The 21624-nt window shown below is 26.9% G+C and overlaps 1 protein-coding gene across 3 annotated transcripts in view; it reads right to left on the bottom strand.

The window, feature by feature from the left end:
* Positions 1-19534, bottom strand: part of Ziz (dedicator of cytokinesis protein Ziz) — a 65627-nt gene extending 46093 nt beyond the window's left edge. For all 3 annotated transcript variants that reach the window (XM_065502573.1, XM_065502574.1, XM_065502575.1), the window contains exons 1-2: positions 18933-19534; positions 16936-17406 (exon numbers count right to left, since the gene is read on the bottom strand). In XM_065502573.1, the coding sequence (XP_065358645.1) occupies positions 16936-17034 (99 nt within the window). In that variant the 5' untranslated portion in view covers positions 17035-17406; positions 18933-19534. The remainder of the gene's footprint in view (positions 1-16935; positions 17407-18932) is intronic.
* Between the last annotated feature and the right edge of the window lie 2090 nt (positions 19535-21624).

Raw genomic sequence — 21624 nt, 5'->3', positions numbered from 1 at the left:
GGTTAAAATGTTCCGCAGAAATATTATCCGTGAAATTTTACTATAAGTCCCTGAATACACCAAAACGGAAAATTCAACCAGAAATTCAGAAATAAGACACAACAAAAGAGAGCTTAGGGTTAATTTAAATTGCGTTAAATTAAATCTAAGTAAAAATGCACAAACAAAATCTTTCAAAAACAAAAACCCAAACAATGGATTCATTTTTTTACAAACAAGTCCCATTACTTCATAAATCCACCATCAATATGATTGTTTAGAACATAACAGCAGATATGATCATATTATGGTTGTAACACAATCATAATATGGTTGGTATCAACCATAATATGGTTGGTATCAACCATACTATGGTTGGCCTCAACCATACTATGGTTGGCCTCAACCATACTATGGTTGGCCTCAACCATACTATGGTTGGCCTCAACCATACTATGGTTGGTTGAGATATGCATGAGTTTTAAGGTACGTTTTGCAGTATTCAAGTGTTTGGTGAAAGAAATAAATCTATATTTTGGTCCAAAATGGTGTTGTACTGGGGGGTTACTTCATAGCTGAATTCGAAAATGCAATTATTTGATATGATAGATACATTCACAAAAAATAGCGATTTAAAAAAATTTAATTTTTCCAAATATAATTTCGCTTATTAAAAACGGTAATTATCAAAAATTTTCAAAAAATGCGTAATTTTGATGACAAACGCATAACGATTTTGATTTTTCCGTTTCGTTTTCATTGTGTTTATACACTCAAAAGTATTAATCATTAATTTTAATACAATAATTAACCTTTATTGTTTAAAACAAAATGAAGCTAGATATGCTTATTTGTTTTAGACATTAAACCTTAAAATGCATGTTTAAATTGTTTAAAAACCAAAATAATCGATTAACCACAATTATATTAAACATTTAAAAAAAAAATTAAATTAGAAACATAACCTAAAAGAACGACATTAGAAAATTAACAATGAAACTGCAATAATCGAAAGGAAATACAAGTGAGAATAAAATGTAAAAAAAAAATAACCAGATTTGCTAAAAATATAAATGAATGAAACTAATGAAAACCTTGAAATTCATAAAGTTTAAAAAAAGTTAATTTAAGTCGCGATTATGTGATGAATCTACATATATTTATAAAACAATACTTAATATGAAATTAATACATATTTCTTTATGGTTTCCAATTAAAGTTGTCATTCGAATAAAAACTATTTGAATAAAAATTATTCGAATAATCGTGGAAAAAAGTTATATTTTTTATTCGAATATAATTTCTTAATTTAGCATAAAAAATTATTCGATCAATCGATTAACTGAATAAATTTATTTTCAAATTTAAATTGAAAAATATATGTTAACAAATTATTAAGACTAGGATCGCCCGGTGGCCGAAATTCGACCACTTTTAAACGCTTTTTACCACTTTTATAGAAAGAATTTAAAATTATGTTCTGCAAATCTAGAGAAAATAACCTTTTAAACCGTATATGTTTCATCAATATTCGTGGACAATAACATACTTAAAAGTGTACCACAAAAAAACGTGTGGCCTATTTATATATAAGATTTTGCTGGTTTAAACATATTTTATTACCATAAATTATTCGAATAATATATTTTTATTCGTTATTCGTTGGAATAATCCTGGAAATTTTAAAAATTACTTGATCGCTCAAATAAGAAAAGAAATTACAATCTTTTATTCGATTAAAATAAAACTCGAATAATTAATTGACAACCCTAATTTCAATAGTAGCATGCTGTGAGATGTTTAGTGGTTCCCTATATATTTATTTAAATTCAAACGAAAAACCACTAAAATAAAATTATAGTACTAGGTACTAAGTACCCCGTCATAATAAAAACAAACACTCAACACGTGGTTTGATTTAAAATGAGATAAAAAAAGTTGTGAATAAAGAAAGTTTGTACAACACATACGTTTGTTTTTTCGTTCAGTACCTGCCAGGTAAATAGATTTGTATAAGACAAGTCGTATTGTATTAACTTAAACAATAAGATTTTTTGGTTTGTTTTTAGAATTTCCGCAAAATGCAAACAAATGAGGAAAAACATTTGTAGTTTACAAAAAAAACCGTTTAATAACCATAAATTGTTGATGGGTTTTCTTAATTACTTTAAGAATTGGGAAATATTAAAATATTTTGTTTCTATATTATCTAGTAAATATGTTAAAAGGCTTGTAGAAAGGTTAAGGCAGAAATTGTGGAAATTTAAAAACAAAATAGAATATACATATAATTTGAAGTGGTGCAATAAAATCAATAAACTTCTAGTTAAAATTGGAATAATGATCGCATTTTTCTTTATAAGAATTTCCTCTTCTAGTTAACCTTCTCAGTTTCGCACATTTGGCTTTCTAAAAAACAACATTTTCCCGACTTTCTCATACATTTGGTCAAATGTCAGCAGGACAACATCAGCAGTTTGTCAATAGTATTTAAGTATAGATTGCTTTTTTGCTGATGACATTTGTCTGGGATTATCATTTGAATAAAAATTATTCGAATAATCGAGAAAAATATATATTTTTTTAATATTTTTCAATTTAGAATAAAAAAAATATTCGATTAATCGAATAAATTTATTTTCAAGTTAAAAGTAAAAAAATATATTTGGTCAAATGTCAGCAGAACAATATCAGCAGTTTGTCAATAGTATTTAAGTATAGACTGCTTTTGTCCTGATGAAATTTGTCTAGTGTTGTCATTCGAATAAAAATTATTGGAATAATCGAGAAAAAAATATATATTTTTATTCGAATGAATAAAATTTTTAAATTTGGAATAAAAAATTGTTTGATCAATAATTGTCGATTAATGGAATAGTAGAAAAATTCAATTTCCAGTTAAAATTAAAAAAAAAATATTAAAACTATCGAATAATCGAGAAAAAAATGTTATTTTTTATTTGAAAGGATAACATTTTTCAATTTAGAATAACAAATTATTCGAATATTTGTCGATTAATCGAATAGTCGAATAAATTTATTTTCTAGTTAAAATTAACAAAAAAAACCGAATAAAAACTATTCGAATAATCGAGAAAAAAATATATTTTTTTATTCGAATGAATAGCATTTTTAAATTTAGAATAAAAAATTATTCGATTAATAATTGTCGATTAATCGATTAGTCGAATATATTTATTTTCTAGTTAAAATTTAAAAAAAAAAATCGAATAAAAATTATTCGAATAATCTAATAAAAACTATTCGAATAATCGAGGAAAAAATATTTTTTATTCGAATAAATAACATTTTTAAATTTGGAATAAAAAAATTATTCGAATATATTTATTTTCTAGTTAAAATTTAAAAAAAAATCGAATAAAAATTATTCGAATAATCGAGGAAAAAATATTTTTTATTCGAATAAATAACATTTTTAAATTTAGAATATAAAATTATTCGAATAAATTTATTTTCTACTTGAAATTAAAAAAAAAAAATAATTTTAATAAAAAAAATATCTCTATGAAATATGAATAATAGTTTTAGTTATTAGAAACGATTCATTTTCCAATTGACTTTGGATTTACACACAAATATGAAACCTAACTTAAGGTTAAATTATCCGCAATAATGAATTAATAACAAACAAAATAGTTATAATTAATAATCTATTTTAGTCAAACGCATTTAATATTAACAACGAATTTTAAAAATAATTTGAGATCTAAAGACTCAACAATTATTTCATAAAATATTTAGCGATACTTTATATAATTAAAATGCTAAAATTTATTACTATTTATAACTATATATTATTAATTTAGCTTTTATTCATTATCAAATATATACATTTTTTATTTATTAAATTATTCGAATAATATTTTTCATTCGTTATTTGCTCGAATAATCAAAGAAATTTTAAAAATTGTTTTAGTGATCGATTGATGATCACTCAAATACTCGAACACGAAAAATAAAACAAATTAGAAACATTTATTCGATTAAAATAAAACTCGACTAATTGACAAACGTAAATATTTCCAAATATATAAGACAGTTAGGGGCTGTCATTATTTTAAACTTTTGAATATTTAACCCTCTAACCCGCAAACTTTAAAAAGCCAAAAAAAAAAAGTTGTCGAATAATTTTTGTAAGGGTAATTATGACCCAATAAACTCAGAACAGACCTCAGAAACTAATTTGCAAATTAAATTTTGGAACCAGGTGCAAAAAGGTTAAGAGTGTCTCAGGGCATTGTTGCCGGTTTAGGTGTAAAAACAATAATTATGATACGATTTTATTGGAAAACTAATCAAAAAGAACTAATAAAATATATTTCCAATAGGTCGGGCAACTAAAAGTTAGTAAAACTTTGATTTAAAAAAAAAAAAAATTTCACGTGCTAAAATTTTGACATCACTCACAAAATAGCTGACAGAACAAAAACTAAAAGTCAGAATGCATTTCGACCTTGGAGGGAAATGTTAACAAATCTGTAACTAAATTCATAGTTTAATTTAAAAAAAAATTATAATTACTTTTTGAGATAATTGGTGTTTTGTAATGTTAATGTTAAGGGTTAAGATATTATTCGAAAATGTTTTCTCTCAAATTGAATTATAAAATAACCCCCCAGCAATCAATTTCACTTCAAAATTATTTCAAAATTCACCTCTGCTCAATCAAATACAGATACGTTTTAGTTTTTCTGTTTTGTTGTGGTGTTTTAATGAAATTAAATTCTGTTTTCAAACAAACAGATGTTACGAACCAATTTATTATTATTAATATTGTTATTTTTATTATTATTATTATTTTTGTTTGCATACACAAACGTGTGAAGTCTCGTCGTCCGCCAGTCAGTCAGCGTATGCACGTTTTTTTTTTATACAAAAAAAGAAAAACTCATTTTTTTTCATCTTGCGTCATTAAATGTTTTTGTTTTGACCTTGTATTAGAGTGTTTATATTTATTGTTGTTGTTTTCTAGCGAATTATTTAAATGTTGATTTAATTAAAATTTATGTTCAAATTATTTTCCTCTTTTCGTTTGGTTTTTTTACAAGTATTTATATAAATTTCATAAATTTTAAACAAAAATGTGAACCCTTGTTTTATTAAGAAAAATATACAATAATACTATTCTTGGTAATTAAGATTATTCTTTGGATTTAAAAAAGAAATGGCAATTAATATATTTTGTATAAACTTCATCAGAAGTGAGCATACATAGTATGTACTATGTATCGATTAACCGTTAATCGGTTAACCGATTAATTTTGGTCGGTTAACTGTTCGAATAATTCAAAATTGCCGATTTTCAAATAACAAATAAACCGATTAATTTGTGTCGATTAACCGATTAACCGAAATTTCTTTTCTTTTGCACTTTAACTTATTTTTATGAATTTATTTTTACAAATATTAAAGTAAAATTACATATTTTTTCGAACATCCAATAACAACTGACATATTTAATTTACATGTACATATTTGTTGGATGAAAACATGATAATTGACGAAACTGGAGACATTACTGAAACGAATCTTTTATCAGAACTTGTAGAAATTATTAAAAGTATTCAAAAAGGACTTCAATGGTATAAAGGAGGATTTTATATGCTTAGAAAAACTAAAAAAAAAATACTGAAATATTGGATATTCTTTATCATGCCTTATTTTCGATTTCTCCAACATCTACAACACTATGCAACAAATGAAGACTTTTGGAAAAACACAAGATCATGACAGTATAGGTTCGACTCTACTACCAAAGGGTAGTAAAACCCTATACTCAGTTTGTCCATTTTGGTGACCGATTTTTATTTATGGGCCCCCAAAGTTTCTGAAAATCAGTGGGGCCTCTAAAAAAGGTGTCATCAGTTTTTCGTTAACAGCTAATTCAGACTTTGTGATACGGCTTAACTTTATATGGCAGTAATATAACTAATAGTCCGCCATATAAATTTTGTTAAAATTTGTTTCCAAAAAATAGCTTTATCGTGCACTTTTGTTGAAAAAATATAGGAAGAAAATTTTTTTTTTTACTTTTTTTAGAATAACTTCCAGGGACTCCTAATTTTTCAATAACAATATTTTGCAAAGTTGTAGCTACGGTAAATCTGAATAACTCTTGTGAACATATCAATGTAATCCGAACATATCTAGGCATTCTAAATAGCTGTCAAAAATGACTTTGTAGCATAAAAATTTTAGTTTTTTACTATTTTTTTACTCTAAAACAAAAATTGTTTGTTAAAAATGTATGTTCGAGTGTATACTTCTCTATTGTGCTGGAATAACGAAGAATGGGCAAATCATTATCGATATGATCCGGGCGCATCACTGTATCCAATGTTGATCACGCAAGACCGGCTTGATGCAAGATATGAAAAAACATCAAAATTTTTGAAAGTGCGAAAGGTTTGTGGAGCTTCTGAAGTGTAAATATAAGCTTTTTATAAAAGTTTTTGATATCGGTGGAAACCTTATGACTTGGAGATTGACATTTTAGTGAAATGAATAAATTTTGTGCTTTTTCGGACGTATTTTACCTTAAAAACTAACTATATTATAAAATGTTGATTTTCCATCAAGAAAAATAAAAACTTTGAATTAATGTAAAATTTGAACAGTTACAGACATCACAATAAAATTTGGAAGTAATATAGATCTAAATGTTCTTAAGTCAATGGCATCACTAATGTTGCCATTCTTTGTTTTCAAACATCGAAATTCCTAAAACGGGGAAAATGTGTTCCAAAAACTGATCTTTTTAAGAAAATAGCCCACTTTGACGTTATTTACAGTATGATAGTAAAAACGTTTTGTATGTATATAAACAATATATAGGGCTATACAAATATCATGAGCTTTTGAGGATCGGTGCTTTGCGTTTTTAGAATTTTTTACTCAAACCTAAAATTTTGTTTCAAAATTGGCCAAGTTTGGATAGGGCTGGGGGGTACAATGTCCGCTTAAGTTAGTCAAATTTTACTTTATACTTTTTTGCATTAAGTTCTCTTTCCAGATCATAAAAAATGTATATAGATAGCAACGAAGAAAATTAGTTTTTTATAAAAGAAAAAATATGGGGACTTTTTTGGGAAAAAACTTAAAAAACAAACGCATACAAAGTTGAAATGTATATAAAAAGAAGCTTCAACTTTGGATGCGTGTAATTTGTTCTAGGGACGAAATAATTGTTATCAGGTTTATTTTATTTTCTTTAGAATTTTATCGCAAATATACGTCGTATATAAAAAACAAATTTTGACCTTCATGTATAAAATACAAAAGAAAGATCGAGCAAAATTTAAAAAAAAAATTAAACTTAAATATCTCTTGAACTAAAAGATATACCTACAGATAAAAGCATATTTTTGTAGACCTTCTCAAGGACTATCTACATTTTAAATTTCAGCTCATTCGGATCATAAATGGCTTTTTGGCGATTTTTTTTTAAATGTGTGACATTAAGGGTCCACTCACTGATCCCCATTCCGAACACCTCAGCCGAGTAAATAATACAGCACAACATAGAAGTGTGGACTTGATCATACTATTTTGACAAAAAATCTTTGTTTTAGCGTAATAAAATAGTAAAAACGTAAATTTTTAGGTACAAAGTGATTTTTATGTGCTATTTAGAGTGACTAGACACGTTCAGAATGCATTGATTTGTTCTCAAGAGTTGTTCAACTTTACCGTAGCTACAACTTTGCTAAATATTGTTAGTGAAAAATTAGGAGACCCTGGAAGTTATTCTAAAAAAAGTAAAAAAAAAAATGTTTCTTCCTATATTTTTTAAACAAAAGTGCACGAAAAAGCTATTTTTTGAAAACAAATTGTAACAAACTTTATTTGGCGGAATCTTAGCTATATTATTGCCATATAAAGTTAAGCTGTATCACAAAGTCTGAATTAGCTGTTAACCAAAAACTGATGACACCTTTTTTAGAGGCCCCACTGATTTTCAGAAACTTTGGGAGCCCATAAAAAAAAATCGGTCACCAAAATGGACAAACTGAGTATAGGGTTTTACTACCCTTTGGTAGTAGAGTCGAACCTATATAGTCATGATCGTGTGTTTTTTTCACTGTTGCACTGTGCAATCAGCGAGAGAGTTTTTTCAAAGTCGAGTTTTATTAAATCTCAGGAAAATAATTTATTTTTTGACTGAATTATGTTATGTTTTGTTATTTTTATTAATAAAATACTTAAATATAAATTATTCGGTTAATCGAATAATTTAAAATTAACCGATTATTAACCGAATAAATCTAAACCCCGATTAATTATTTGCACGATTTACCGATTAAACCAGTAACCCGATTAATTGAATATCCTAGTATGAACATATGTGCATATTAATCAAATCGCTCATTTTCTGCAACAACGTCATAACTCAAAATCCGGATATTTTGAACTGAGTAATACAAAATATACGCCGTTCTTTAGTCTTTCATATTGTTTTATAAGTTTTAAAAAAAGTCAATTCTTTTTTGTATGAGAGTGTTTTTTCGTTGTAAACGTCAAAATGAATATTCATGTTTTCTCGTATTTTTGACAAGTAAAACCTGGGGTTAAATACAGTTTAGAAAGATATTAATATCAACTAGGGTATTCATTCGAGTAATGATCGTTCGATTAATCGAATATTTTCTTACGAATAATTATTCGAACAATTTAAAAATAGCCATTTTCGAATAACGAATAATTCGAACAAATTTATGTAGAATAATCGAACAAAACGAATAAAACGAATAAATGTAAATTGCTTCAAATGTTTCATAATTCCAAATTTAAGTGTTGTTTCTGAAATTCGACAAATAACTAAAGATAAATGACGTCTTTCGATCACTGTATATGAATGAGAATTGATTTCGAAACATAAATTTTAGTGTCTAAACATGAAGGGGAGGTGTGAACATATATGCTGGCTAAATATTAGTAGAATCGAAATTAATAAATAAAAGGTATTGAAAGTGATGGCGACTGTGATTTAGAAACGGTCGTCGAAAGTGATATTGAGGATGACATTTATAATGATTACGTTGAAATAGACGAAGGACATCAAAGATTCGGCAATGTTGTTATAAATAATTTAGAAAAAGTGAATAATTAATTTACTAAAGAATTAGTTACTCACTTTAAAACCCGAATTAACATATACTGTTCTTGAATTCAGGATCATGTCCAACTAGCTCAAATTTTATAAAGCATAGCTCCAAAATGGAAACTAAAAAGTTTGCTAGTCAATTGTTTTGTAGATTTTTCGGGAGGGAATCTGATCAGAATATTTCGGATGAAAATTTAATGATGAACTTTGTTTTCGAATGTTTTTTAACATTATCAATACTTGAATTGTTAATTTTAACGTTATTTTTTTATTTTCTTTAACAATAAAATATTAAAAAACCTACATCAAAACTTCATTCTTACTTTTTTAAAAAAAAATTAAATTAGTCGAATAATTAGATTAATTTTAAACGTGTGATCGAATTATTCGAACAAGTTAAAATCTCTTATTCGTTTTATTCGAACAAGAGGAAAATCGAATAATTCGAATACTCTAATATCTACTATTTAAAGCTATTTAAGGTTTTATTTCGGAAATCGCATGATATGCTGAACATTTATTTAAGAAATAGCAAAATGTCATAAAACATTCAAAGCCGTTTTTCTCAAAAGGGCTTTTTTTGAATTATGACCTTGTTGCAGCAAATGAGCGAAATACTTATTTTACAAAATAAGCATAACCAGTATTGTTTGTTCTTAAACAACTTTTGTAAGAGCAAACATTAAAAAATGAGGATTTTTAATTTTTTTAGAAAATATTAATTGAATATTTTGAAAAGTTTCCAACCACTTATGTTTTTAGTTGCCATTCACACAACTACTGCAGCATAATTTGTAAGATAACGTTATAGCTCAGCTATTTATGGGGCGATTTTGATATGATAATACCACATGTGAATCTGTAGATTATTAAAATAAATATTAAATACCCTTGTCACACACGAAGGGTTATTCGTTTTTTGTTTATATTTGAAATATTACATTTTTATCAGTGTATGTTTATATTTTACGTTATTTACGTTTGGCATAAATCCAAATATTCCTTTGTTTTTAGAAACTCAAAAAAGATAATTTTAGAAAAAACCAAAAATTATTTGAAATTTATATTTTTTTTTGGAAAATCCCGCCAAATTGTTACGTCTATCAGTACTGCTACAAAATGGTAAAGAATAACCTAAGTATGTTATTGAAAATAAATATACTACATACTTTAAAATAATAAAATAAACAATAACATAAATAAATGTTAATATTTATTGGAAATTTAAAAAAAATTGTTTACAAATAATAAAAATTAAAGCAATTATTTACCTCAAACTATTTTAGTTTGAAAATAATCAGTATTTTTAACAATTTCTTTGAAGTTTCAATATTTTTTTTCTTAAACAAATTATTAAATTTGTAATATTTAAAATGTGTCAGTTTTTGATATTCTCAAGGCGTTTTGTAGACAAAACAAAAACGTTACCTCATTATCTCAAGAGGTCATCCGATTATAATTTCTTCTTGCATCATGTATTTGTCATACATAAGTAGTATAAAATAAAATGTGTGGTCAAGGTTATGTGTGCTGTATCTCTACATGAAAATAATTCAGTTCAGAAGAGAACAGAAAAAAATCAATTAAAATATTAAAAACTATCATCAAGAGACTTACGTTTATAGTTATAACTGCAACGGCAAACTGCAAGCGACTAATTCTTAACACTATTCTAATTACAACAAAAATTTCAATAAACATTTCCCAGGTAAAATTAAAGTAGATTGAAATCATTTGGGGTATTCACATGGTCTGCTATTAGTCATATTGTCATAATGTCCTAATATATTATAATAGTTGTTGTTGTGTTTTAAATAAAAAAGTATTATTTTATGACAAAACAATAAACATTGTTTGAAACTCAACAAAAATTTGTTTAAACTATCATAATATATTAGGACATTATAACAATATGACCAAATAGTAGACCGTGTGAATACCCCAATTGTAATTTGCCATAAAATTAAATACATTTTCAAACTAGCTGCTATTTTAAATTAATTATGGAGCTAGTTTTAAATTGTACAAATTTCAAAATCATTTTTGCAAATAAAATATTCTATTTATAGCAGTTAAACTTCTTGTTAGTTAATGCCTAGTTTTGTTAATGCCAAACAAACTCGAAAAGTAACATTCTAAACAAAACTTAATTTCCAGTAAACCCACAAAATAAAACAGAAACCAGAAAAAATAACAAAATAACAAAATAAGGCCTAAACAAATGTTATCACACTTAAACGTTTAAATTTATGTCACTTTAACATAATAAAATTTCGTAAATTGTCGCCTGTCGAGCTAATTGTAATTCATCTGTTCGTGTCAACAATTAATAAACTTTTTTGGTTGTATGTACAATACGTCTTTTGCTCTATTATACCTAGACTATGTGATATGACATTGTTTATTTGTTTTTGCTTTGTACAATTTAATTTTAATGATTTTTATTATTAACATTGGAAAGTTTTATTCAATTTTTTTTTCACAACAAACGGTGTGCGACCGACTACAACAAATTTATTTAAAAAAAAAACTACAACAAATAAAATGCTTTTTAAAATGCCGTTTTCGCACAAAGCTTTGACAACTTGTTGATATTTAAAAATGACAACAATTTGTAAAATATTCGTTTGCAAAATTTTGGTTAACAAGACACAGATGTTAAATAATAAATATAATAATAGAATTAACTAGTAGCTGCTGGCTATTTTAAGTATAATTCAAATTGTAATAATGTAAAATAGATCTTTGTTGAAAATGTATGTATTTGCTAATTGGTCAAACCAAATATCAGAAATCGTGATGTATATCAGTAACGAAATTTGTTTAAAGTTTAAATAACCTTTTTGGAAAAAGTGTCAACAAAAAGTTAGAATCATAGAGAAATAAACATAGAGCGGAAACTCTCCTGTCAAAGACCTAACTCAGTTGTCAAAAACCTAAGTGGTGAGAATGTATGATTCTAACCATAGAGAAACAACAAGAGCGGAAACTAGAAAAAAAACTCAAACAAAAATCTTACTCAAAATAATCATACATACGAGTGTTATTTTTGTTTTCACATAGATTTTTACATCTATGGCAAAATGAGTTGTGGACGGACGAAATGACCATTAATTTAATTGGTAGTGATGATAAGACATGGGTTAGACGTCCATAAAATGGCAAAAACCAAAAACGTTTAAACATGGTTGAGGAAATATTATTATATGGGGATGCTTTTCTTGGCATTGCGTTGGTCCAATTTATTGGATTAAAGAAAATATGGATAAGCACTTGTATGTAAATATTTTGGAGAATGTTATAAAGCCACATGCAGGATGGAATATGCCCTTAAAATGGCTCTTCCAGCAAGATAATGACCCAAAGCACACGTCAGGTCTTGCCAAATAATGGTTTTTATATAACAAAATTCATGTTATGGAATGGCCGTCTCAATAACCAGACTTAAATCCTATGGAAAATAGTAAAAGACAAACTCGGACCTGAAAAATTTAAAAACAAGGAAGAACTTTGGCAGAAAATTCAGGAAATATGGTATGCAATTTCCCGATCTACATGCGAAAGTTTGTTAAATTCAATCCCCAAAAGATTTGATGCTGTTATTAGAAATAATTGATATGCAACAAAATATTAAGAAAACAACGAATTCTTATGATGATTTTTTATTTTTAATCATTTTAAGACTGATTGATTCTATTTGAATGTCGCATATTTTATTTAGTCTTTTAGATTTGACATCGTTTTTAACATAAGAATGTGTTATTTTTTTATTTTATTTTTTTCTATTTATTGTTTACGTTATGAGCATTAATATATAATGAACAAATTTTAAATTTTGAAATCAAATTTTGTAGTTTTACCGCTTTAATCGAATTCATATGTAGTGATTCTTTTGTATTGTCCGTCACTGTATGTGAAGATAATTATTTTTAAATTAACTTTAATTAATTTGGAATTTTTTCATCACATTAAATTCTACTACAAGGAAAATAGAGACAAGGATAATTGACCATTCTTAATTGTATTGGGTGTATGACATAAAAATTCGGGATTTACAATAGATCTTTTGAACGTCTATCTTATATGTCATTTGGAGGGTACACATCAGTCGATTTTCCATGTCCGAAATGATGCTGGAACGCTATAAATGATAATCATTTTTGCACCGAATCATTACTTGCGTTGAAAAATGGATCCATTAAGATAACCCGAAACATAAGAGATCATAGACGCAGAGAAAAAATATAGTTGGGCATGGTTACTGTAACCATTTCAATATTGTTACAAGTTTTTTAACTATATTATAGTCACAGTAACCATTTACATGATTGTGGTAACCATAATATGTGAATAGTAATCACATGATTGTCTCAACCATATATATGATTACAGTAAACATATATATGTTTGTGACAACCATTTATATGATGAAGGACTTATCATATTATGGTGCTCTCGGCTTATCATAATCTGAGAACAACATATTATGATAAAATTATTCATCATAAATATGGTTGCCACAAACATATATATGTTTACTGTAACCATATATATCGTTGAGACAATCATGTGTATCGTAAGTTAACCATATTATGGTTACCACAATCATGTAAATGGTTACTGTGACTATAATATAGTTAAAAAACTTGTAACACTATATAAATGGTTACAGTAACCATGCCCAATTATATTTTTTCTCTGCGTGTACGTGAAGCCCGGGCAACCAGCCGAATGATGGGAGCAAAAGGGTGCTATCTATTATGAGCTGCTGAAATCTAGCCAGACCATCACAGCATATGCGGCCAGACATGAAACCGTAGTATTCCATTACAACACTCGGCCACATGTTGAAATACCTGTTAAAAACTATTTGGAATGAAGTGGTTGGGAAGTTTTGCTACACTCGCTTTATAGTCCAGAACGTGCCCCGTCCGACTACTATTTGTTTCGATCGATCTCTCTGAGATACGCTTCACTTTGAAATAGTATATTGGCTTGATTCGTTCATGGCCTCTAAAGAAGAGCAGTTCTTTTGGCTCGAAATCCATGTGTTGCCAGAAAAGTGGGAAAAGGTCATAGCTAATAGTGGCCAATACTTTGAATTAACTTATATTGTACAAATGTTTCAGAATATAAGCCAAAAATTTTAAAAAATGCGCTTAAAATTACAACGAAATAAATTCATATTAGTATTTTAAAAGCAAAAACTATACCATTTTTCATTGAAATTGAGAACATTATACATGATATTGAGAAAATTCCAAATGAAATTGAGAATTTCCATTTTAAATTGAGAAAATTCATTTGAAATTAAGAAAATTCCAAATGATATTGGGAAAATTCTAATTGAAATTAAGAAAATTCCAAATGAAATTGAGAAAATAAAAACATTAAATAAAAAACATATGTATGTACACAGTCTTATTGACCAACAGGCATATCTTGCAATTCCAATTAATAATTAATTCTTGAAGATATAAAATCCTCTGCTCTCCTACATTTGGAGGATTTACGGTTGATATATTCATCTTTGACTTTTTCAATAGGGTTAAGCATTTGAAAAAGCATTGGTGAATAGGGACTCAATGGTAAAAGTGTTGCTGGAGAGTTGTCGAAAATTTCACGTAAACGACTGTGGCAAAGGGCATTGTCACATACCAAATCGTGTTCAGATAACTGATTTCCCAACTCTTGCTATCAACACTTTTGACCCATTCGTTTGCGCTTTCGGCAGTGAACGAACCTCTGCGACTATCATAGGTATCGAAAGAACTGTTCGGGATCCAACACGAGACCAACCATGTTTTCTACGACAAAATAAATTGAAATTGGTCTCTATCCAGACCACCACATCTTTCTACATCTGATATAATCGTTAATTTTGTTTTTTTAGTTTAAAATAATTTATATAATGTTTCACAATTTTATTTAGAATTTTCCCATTTTCATTTGTAATTTTCTAAATTTCAATTTGTATTTCTCAATTTCATTTGGAATTTTCTCAATTTAAAATGGAAATTCTCAATTTAAAATGGAAATTCTCAATTTCATTTGGAATTTTCTCAATTTAAAATGGAAATTCACAATTTCATTTGGAATTTTCTCAATTTCAATGAAAAATGGTGTAGTGGATTCCCTCTCACGATAAACATTAAACATTTTTTTTTTAAACAAACAAGTATCAAATGACTCAAAAACATGACTAGTTTTTTTAGTTCTCTACATATTTTTAATGTAAATAACAATAATAACTTCCGTTTTAACGATTATTCATACTAGCATTAGCTTAGAAAATATGCAATAATAAATATTTTAACAAATACATGATTTTCATACATTGTCCAGACTAATAAAAAAAATGTACAGCATTTTAAAGGTTTCACTCGAAATTAGGGCGTATAAATATAAGGTATTAAAACATAGCTAAACAAATTAAATAATATTTGAATATTTAGTTGTTGATCCATGACGTTAAGAGCTGTAAGTAATTTTAAACATTCCTTTGAATAGAAAACACACATTTATTTATTAAAGTGGCATGTATTAGCAATTAACAATAAACAAATACAAATATAAAATTTTTTATTTAATTTAGTTAGTGTTTACTTACAGAAATAAATATAGAAATACTTGATTTATGTAAATATTGATTGGGTTTATTTAATTTTGATTTGTTTTCTAAATTATTGCCAGTACATATTTATTTACAAGACAAAACCTCAATAAACCAAATGTTATGAAATTTTGTTATTTATTAATTACAAAGCCTACCATACATACCACCATTATGAGAAAATGTCCCAAGTATATTGTTATTTAATTCATTTTCAATTTATATTTTATGTATTTGGAGTTGACCCCTCAAGTTCATGTTAAAAACTACTATAATTGAACATAATTAAATGTGAGCCCTTATAATTACTTGAACGTGACTTAAATATTAATTGTAAAACAAATCTACATTTTTTCCAATATTATTAAGCAGCAATTATAACAAGGGCTTAAGTACAATTTTTACAAAATTGATGTTGCTTTTAATGCTTAATATTTCAAGCAAATGTAATAGTTTAGTTGGCAATTTGAACCATAATGATTTAAAATAAAATAATTTCCATTTTAAATTATTAACATATTCCAAATCAATGTCTTCAGGGCGTGTACATTTTGACAAATTTCTTATCAATTTCATTTAACAGGTCAATATACTGACTACTGTTTTTCAATACTATAAAAAAACAGTAAAAACTCAAATCAAATGACAGAGAATAAGACAAATACACTCTTCAAAACATTGCTTCAACTACAAGTTCTATTGCAACATTTTCATTGAACTCCTTGAGTTCAAGACTTTACTGTCATTGCACTCGTATACTGTATGTGGATCTGCATAATTTCATGTTATTAAACAAAATTACTGTACACAAATATATGATAAATAAACAACTTTTTTTTAGCACGGGTATGAATAAACATGACATAAATGACGTTGTCGATATTAATAACAACAACAAGAAGTTGCAAACACATTCGGAAGGTGTTTGCCAAATGCATCTTTTGAATACATTTTTTATGTTTTTGGTTACGCACACACATTTCCAGCAAAAGAAAAAAGCAAACAGCAAAAGCCAACATAACATAAAATTGCGAAAACAAATTTGCTGCAAACTTGATAAAGGTTGATAAAAGTGAGACACACCCTTTTTTAATGAAATGGAATTCCAAAAAAAAAGGGATTCGCATGTTTATAAATAAAATAAATGACAAAATTTAAGGCAAGCAAATGCATAATTAAGTAAAATGTATAAAATATAAAATAAAACAACAACACTTACCAACACTGCACTCTCTCGAACAACTTGTGATACTGTCTCACGCAATTGTGCAGCCATACCCGGCTTATTAAGGGCCCGGGTAAATTTACGTTCTGCCATTATTCAAAACCGGGCGCTTAAATTCTAAACGAACAAGAAACAACAACAAGTCAACACATTAATTAAGGGAAGAACAAGCAACTCTTCCCCCTTTTTGTTGTTTTTGTTTTCAAAATTTATTTTTAGTTGATTCTAGTTCGTATGCAAAAACAAAAATAAACAAACACAAATATTGTTACACACGCACAAATATCATTCACTCTCAACAATAAAGTTGTTATGAAAACAGTGGGGGCAATTGGGAGAGATGCTCAAAAATGGTGTTGTTGTTTTTGTTGTATTGGTTTTGTTTTTATATTTTTAGGCCTGTTTAGTGGTTTTTGTTGTTGTTGTTATTGGCGTAACACGTAATAATGAAGTTTAATCAAAGAACTGCAAAAACAAGGTAAAAATGATTCTGTGATGATGTTTTTATTGTTTCTTATGTTTATCAGTGTTGCCATTAAGATGATATTTAGTCTATACACAATTGGATTTTTTTATTGGTTAATTTATTTAAAGAATTATCTATTAAATCAAAAAATTATTAAAGATTTAAATTAGCTATGTCTATCAATGACTTTCTTTAAAACTAATTGATACATTTTATTATTAAAACCCTGGCCATAAAACATCTTACCTACTATTATTATAAGTAAAAATTTGGTTAATAGGGTTTTTACTTAATTTCTATAAGAACAAAATTTCCAAAAAAAATTGCCCAGAAATTTACTACCTATTTAAACTTACAACTTAGGTCTACCTACCAAAAGAATTTAAGAATTCCGCAAAAAAGAATGATTTTATTGTTTTAAAATTAACACATTCTAAAAAAGGAATCATAACATTCTTAAAATTAAATGAAATTATTATGTTCTATGTAGATATTTCACTCACTTAATATCGTAAATATCTTCTATAACAACCCATTTTGTTAATAGGGTTTCACTTAATTTTATTAGAACAAAATTTCCAACTAAAATTTTGTTGTCCAGAAATTTGCTATTTAAAATTAGAATTTAGCTACCTATCAAAATAGTTTAAGAATTCCGCTACCTGTACAGCTATAAACATTCATGCATATAAAAAGGGGTGTTATTGTTTTAAAATGAACTTAATTGATCTGGAATTTTTTACAGCACATATGTATTAATAAGTATCGTAAAATTCTGAAAATTATGTTCTATGTAAATATTTCACTCACTGAAAATCTTAAATATCTTCGATAATAATAATTTATCATTACAAAGATATGAGCATCATTTAAAAGGCTACTAGATTCTAGTAACTAGAATGTCAATTTTTTTGATTTTATGGTGTAAAAATGTATCTTAACTCGGGGGAATGTCTAAAATAGACTTCACATACAATTTTCTTTATAGTCTCCTTTCTGTCTCTAATAAACCAGATTTCTGCATAATAGTTCATTTCAATGACCGCTCATTTAAGTTCAAAAATGAACTACTAGGTAAAGAAAACACCCATTTAGTTAAGGGTGTAGATATAAACCATTTTAGTTCATAGTTCAATACAGAACTAAGTGAGCAAACGATTTGAACTAGTTCATTTAGTTCAAATAATGGAATCGGTCAATTGAACTAGTTTGTTCATGAACTACCGAAGTCTATAACAAAGGGACCAACCCAAGGACCCATGTGAGCTGGAGCCTTTAATATGAGTTTGTGATTTTCAAATTCCAATAAATATGTATGAATAACTCCAGAAAGGACAATTAACTTTTGTAAATCTTATAATTTTGGGAATTGCACAAGTTTCAATTATTGACAGAGTTAAACATCTATTTGGCAACACTGATAGTGGTGATAGTGACGTGATGAGTAATCCTTAATCCATTTAGTAGAGAGGTGTAATCCTTCCTACATCATTTTTAATATTTGCGTTTTATTTTTTATACATACACTTTTTAATAATATATTTTTGAATATGGATTTATTACGATTTGTATCTATTCCACTTGTTTATTTAAATTATGCATATTTTTTTTAGCAAAGGGTGTTTTTACTTAGTTTAAGGGCCCTTAGCGGCTTTTTTTCTTCTATTTTGTTATACACACTCACTTGTTTTTTTTTCTGTAGCAAATTTTATATATTGCAAAATATTTTTATTTACATATTCTTGGTTTATCTATTCAATAAATCTATTAAGATTTTTCTTTTATTAGAATTTCATTCACAATTCTTGCACAATTTATTCCATTCCTTTTATACACCTACACACATTTATTCTTTTTGCACCTTCCTGCCTTTTATATATTCCAATAATCGTGCAATTTTTTTCTTTTATTTATTAATTTCACTTGTTTCGCATTAAATATTATAATGAAAGCGAAAAGTAACACAAATATATTAATTTATTTACGTGTAAGCAGAATTAGAAACAATAACAAATGTTATACAAATTTTTACTATTCAAAATAATATACAATTTATGAATGAAGCAGAGATAAACAAATAACGACCGTACGCTACAAAAGTAGAACCTGTTTTGCGGACGCGTAAAAATCGACTGAAAATATTTTAAAACAAAAAACACGAAATGTCAAAAAAATAGTAATCGACGGAGTTGCCAACCTTTTCTTAATAATATTTAGCAAAACAGGGTTGTCGGACTAGTTGTTTTCATAAAAACGCTTATTTAGAAAATTTCAAACATTTTAATAAAATAAATCTGTAACTTCTAAACTGATAATCCGATTTAAAACGTTCCACGACTATAGAGGATGTGTTCACAAATTTGGCGCTATTTTTAATTTTCATATACTTGAGATACCCCAATTTGGGGCCTTGAGTCTCTGCTTCCCCTTACTGATTTATTTTCACTTTTTTTCATTTCTCCCACTGTGCGTTCCAGTGTGATATCACACTATGTTTTAAACGAATTTACTTTACGTTAACCTAGACGTTTTTGCGACACCAAACTAGCGTTTTTAGGAGTTTCGCGAGCTACTAATTATAGCGATATGGTATCACTACAGATAATATTCGCCACAATGATAATACCGTAGAACTGCATTATCCCTTAAAAAGAATTTAGAATATATTTAAACGATAAAGATATAAATTAAATATATAATATGTTAATGCAATTTATGAATTTTATTTAATAAAACAATAAGATTTATTTAGCTGTTTTTTTGGCTGCTAATATTTATCATTTTATCAAAACTGTATTATCACAGAAAATAATCTATGCATAGTTGCATTTTGTAACTTAACGAGTGAAAATTAAAACACAGTGAGAGAAAAAATTTAAACGTTTAAAAGGACATTTTTGAATTCTATAATCACAAAGATAAAAATAATATTATAATATGTAAAACAATATATGTATGTTTTTTAAATTTAAAAAAGACACATAATAATTAATAAATTATAATTAGCTTATTTTTTAAGCATCAAATAAAACTCAATAAATAATTATTATTTTACGAGCAATAGATAAATAAAAATTGTTATTTTTAAATAATAATTATAATTCTTACGGTTCCTGGTTTTTTTATTATATTCAAAACTTTGTTATATCAAATAAACTATTTTCATAACACAAAACTGCATTACCATTAGATAAACTTCACTCATTTGGTTTCTATTATTTTCTTGTTCACACTCGTTACTTTTATTCGCTACTTTGTTCAAATAGTTCTTATTGGAAAATGGTGGCAAAAGTTCTCTGTCATTCGAATTGTTTGTAAAATTTAATTGGTGTTAAAATTTATATTTTATGTTATAAAACTATTAGCAAAAATAATAGTTGATTTAAAAACATAAAGAAAAAGTGTGTAATTTCATCAACATATTAAGTAAACCAAGAAAATTTTGTAGGAGACGGAGGTAAGTTATAAAATTTACTGTTACTTGTTGCATCCGTAATTTTCTTTTTTTATGGGACAAATATTTCATTATTTTAACAAATAGTTTTCAATTAATCTAACTAGTATATTTTGAAAATGCATCATGCATCAAATGGGGATGAATAAACTGCTGGCAACAATTGTTTGAGTTTGTAAAAATGTTCAGGCACATTTTTTTGATTCGGCTGTCTAAAAGTTAAGTTTTGCAAAGAAATTATAAGCTCATAGTGATATTTTCTATTCAGGAATGATAAAGGCTAATATAATCAAAATAATTAAGGCTTGAGGAAGAACAAACTATCTGAGATAAATATTCGATTAATAAATCAGCAGTTTCAAAATTTTATCAGCAAGAAAGTTTAATAATCAAGAATCTAAAATTGAAAATAAGTTCTCGAACTGCAGCAGGGCAAAAAAAATAGTCTTGGATAATATCGACCAGCGAAAAAAACCTATTATTTCTAAAAATCCCGTTCTGCTTATATACAATTTGCAAAAACAATCTATAGGGATTGTAGCCGAGTGGTTACAAACCAATGAGGTACGTGTTTTGAAGTGACCTGCCCAATTCCATTATAAGGGAATGTCAAAGTATTGAAAAATGGACAATTGATTCTTTAATTGGTGAAGCAGTAAACAAAATAGAGAGTTACTAAAAGGGACTTTTTTTTGTAAATTTCCACTGTTTTGTCAATATCAAAATAATGAACTTGCAGCAAAAGACTTAATTTTAGTAGCAC

The sequence above is a fragment of the Calliphora vicina genome, chromosome 2 (genome assembly GCF_958450345.1).
Source record: "Calliphora vicina chromosome 2, idCalVici1.1, whole genome shotgun sequence".
In the NCBI taxonomy this organism is placed as follows: Eukaryota; Metazoa; Arthropoda; class Insecta; order Diptera; family Calliphoridae; genus Calliphora; species Calliphora vicina.
The sequence above is the reverse complement of the archived record's forward strand: the minus strand, read 5'-3'. Positions and strand labels throughout refer to the sequence as shown.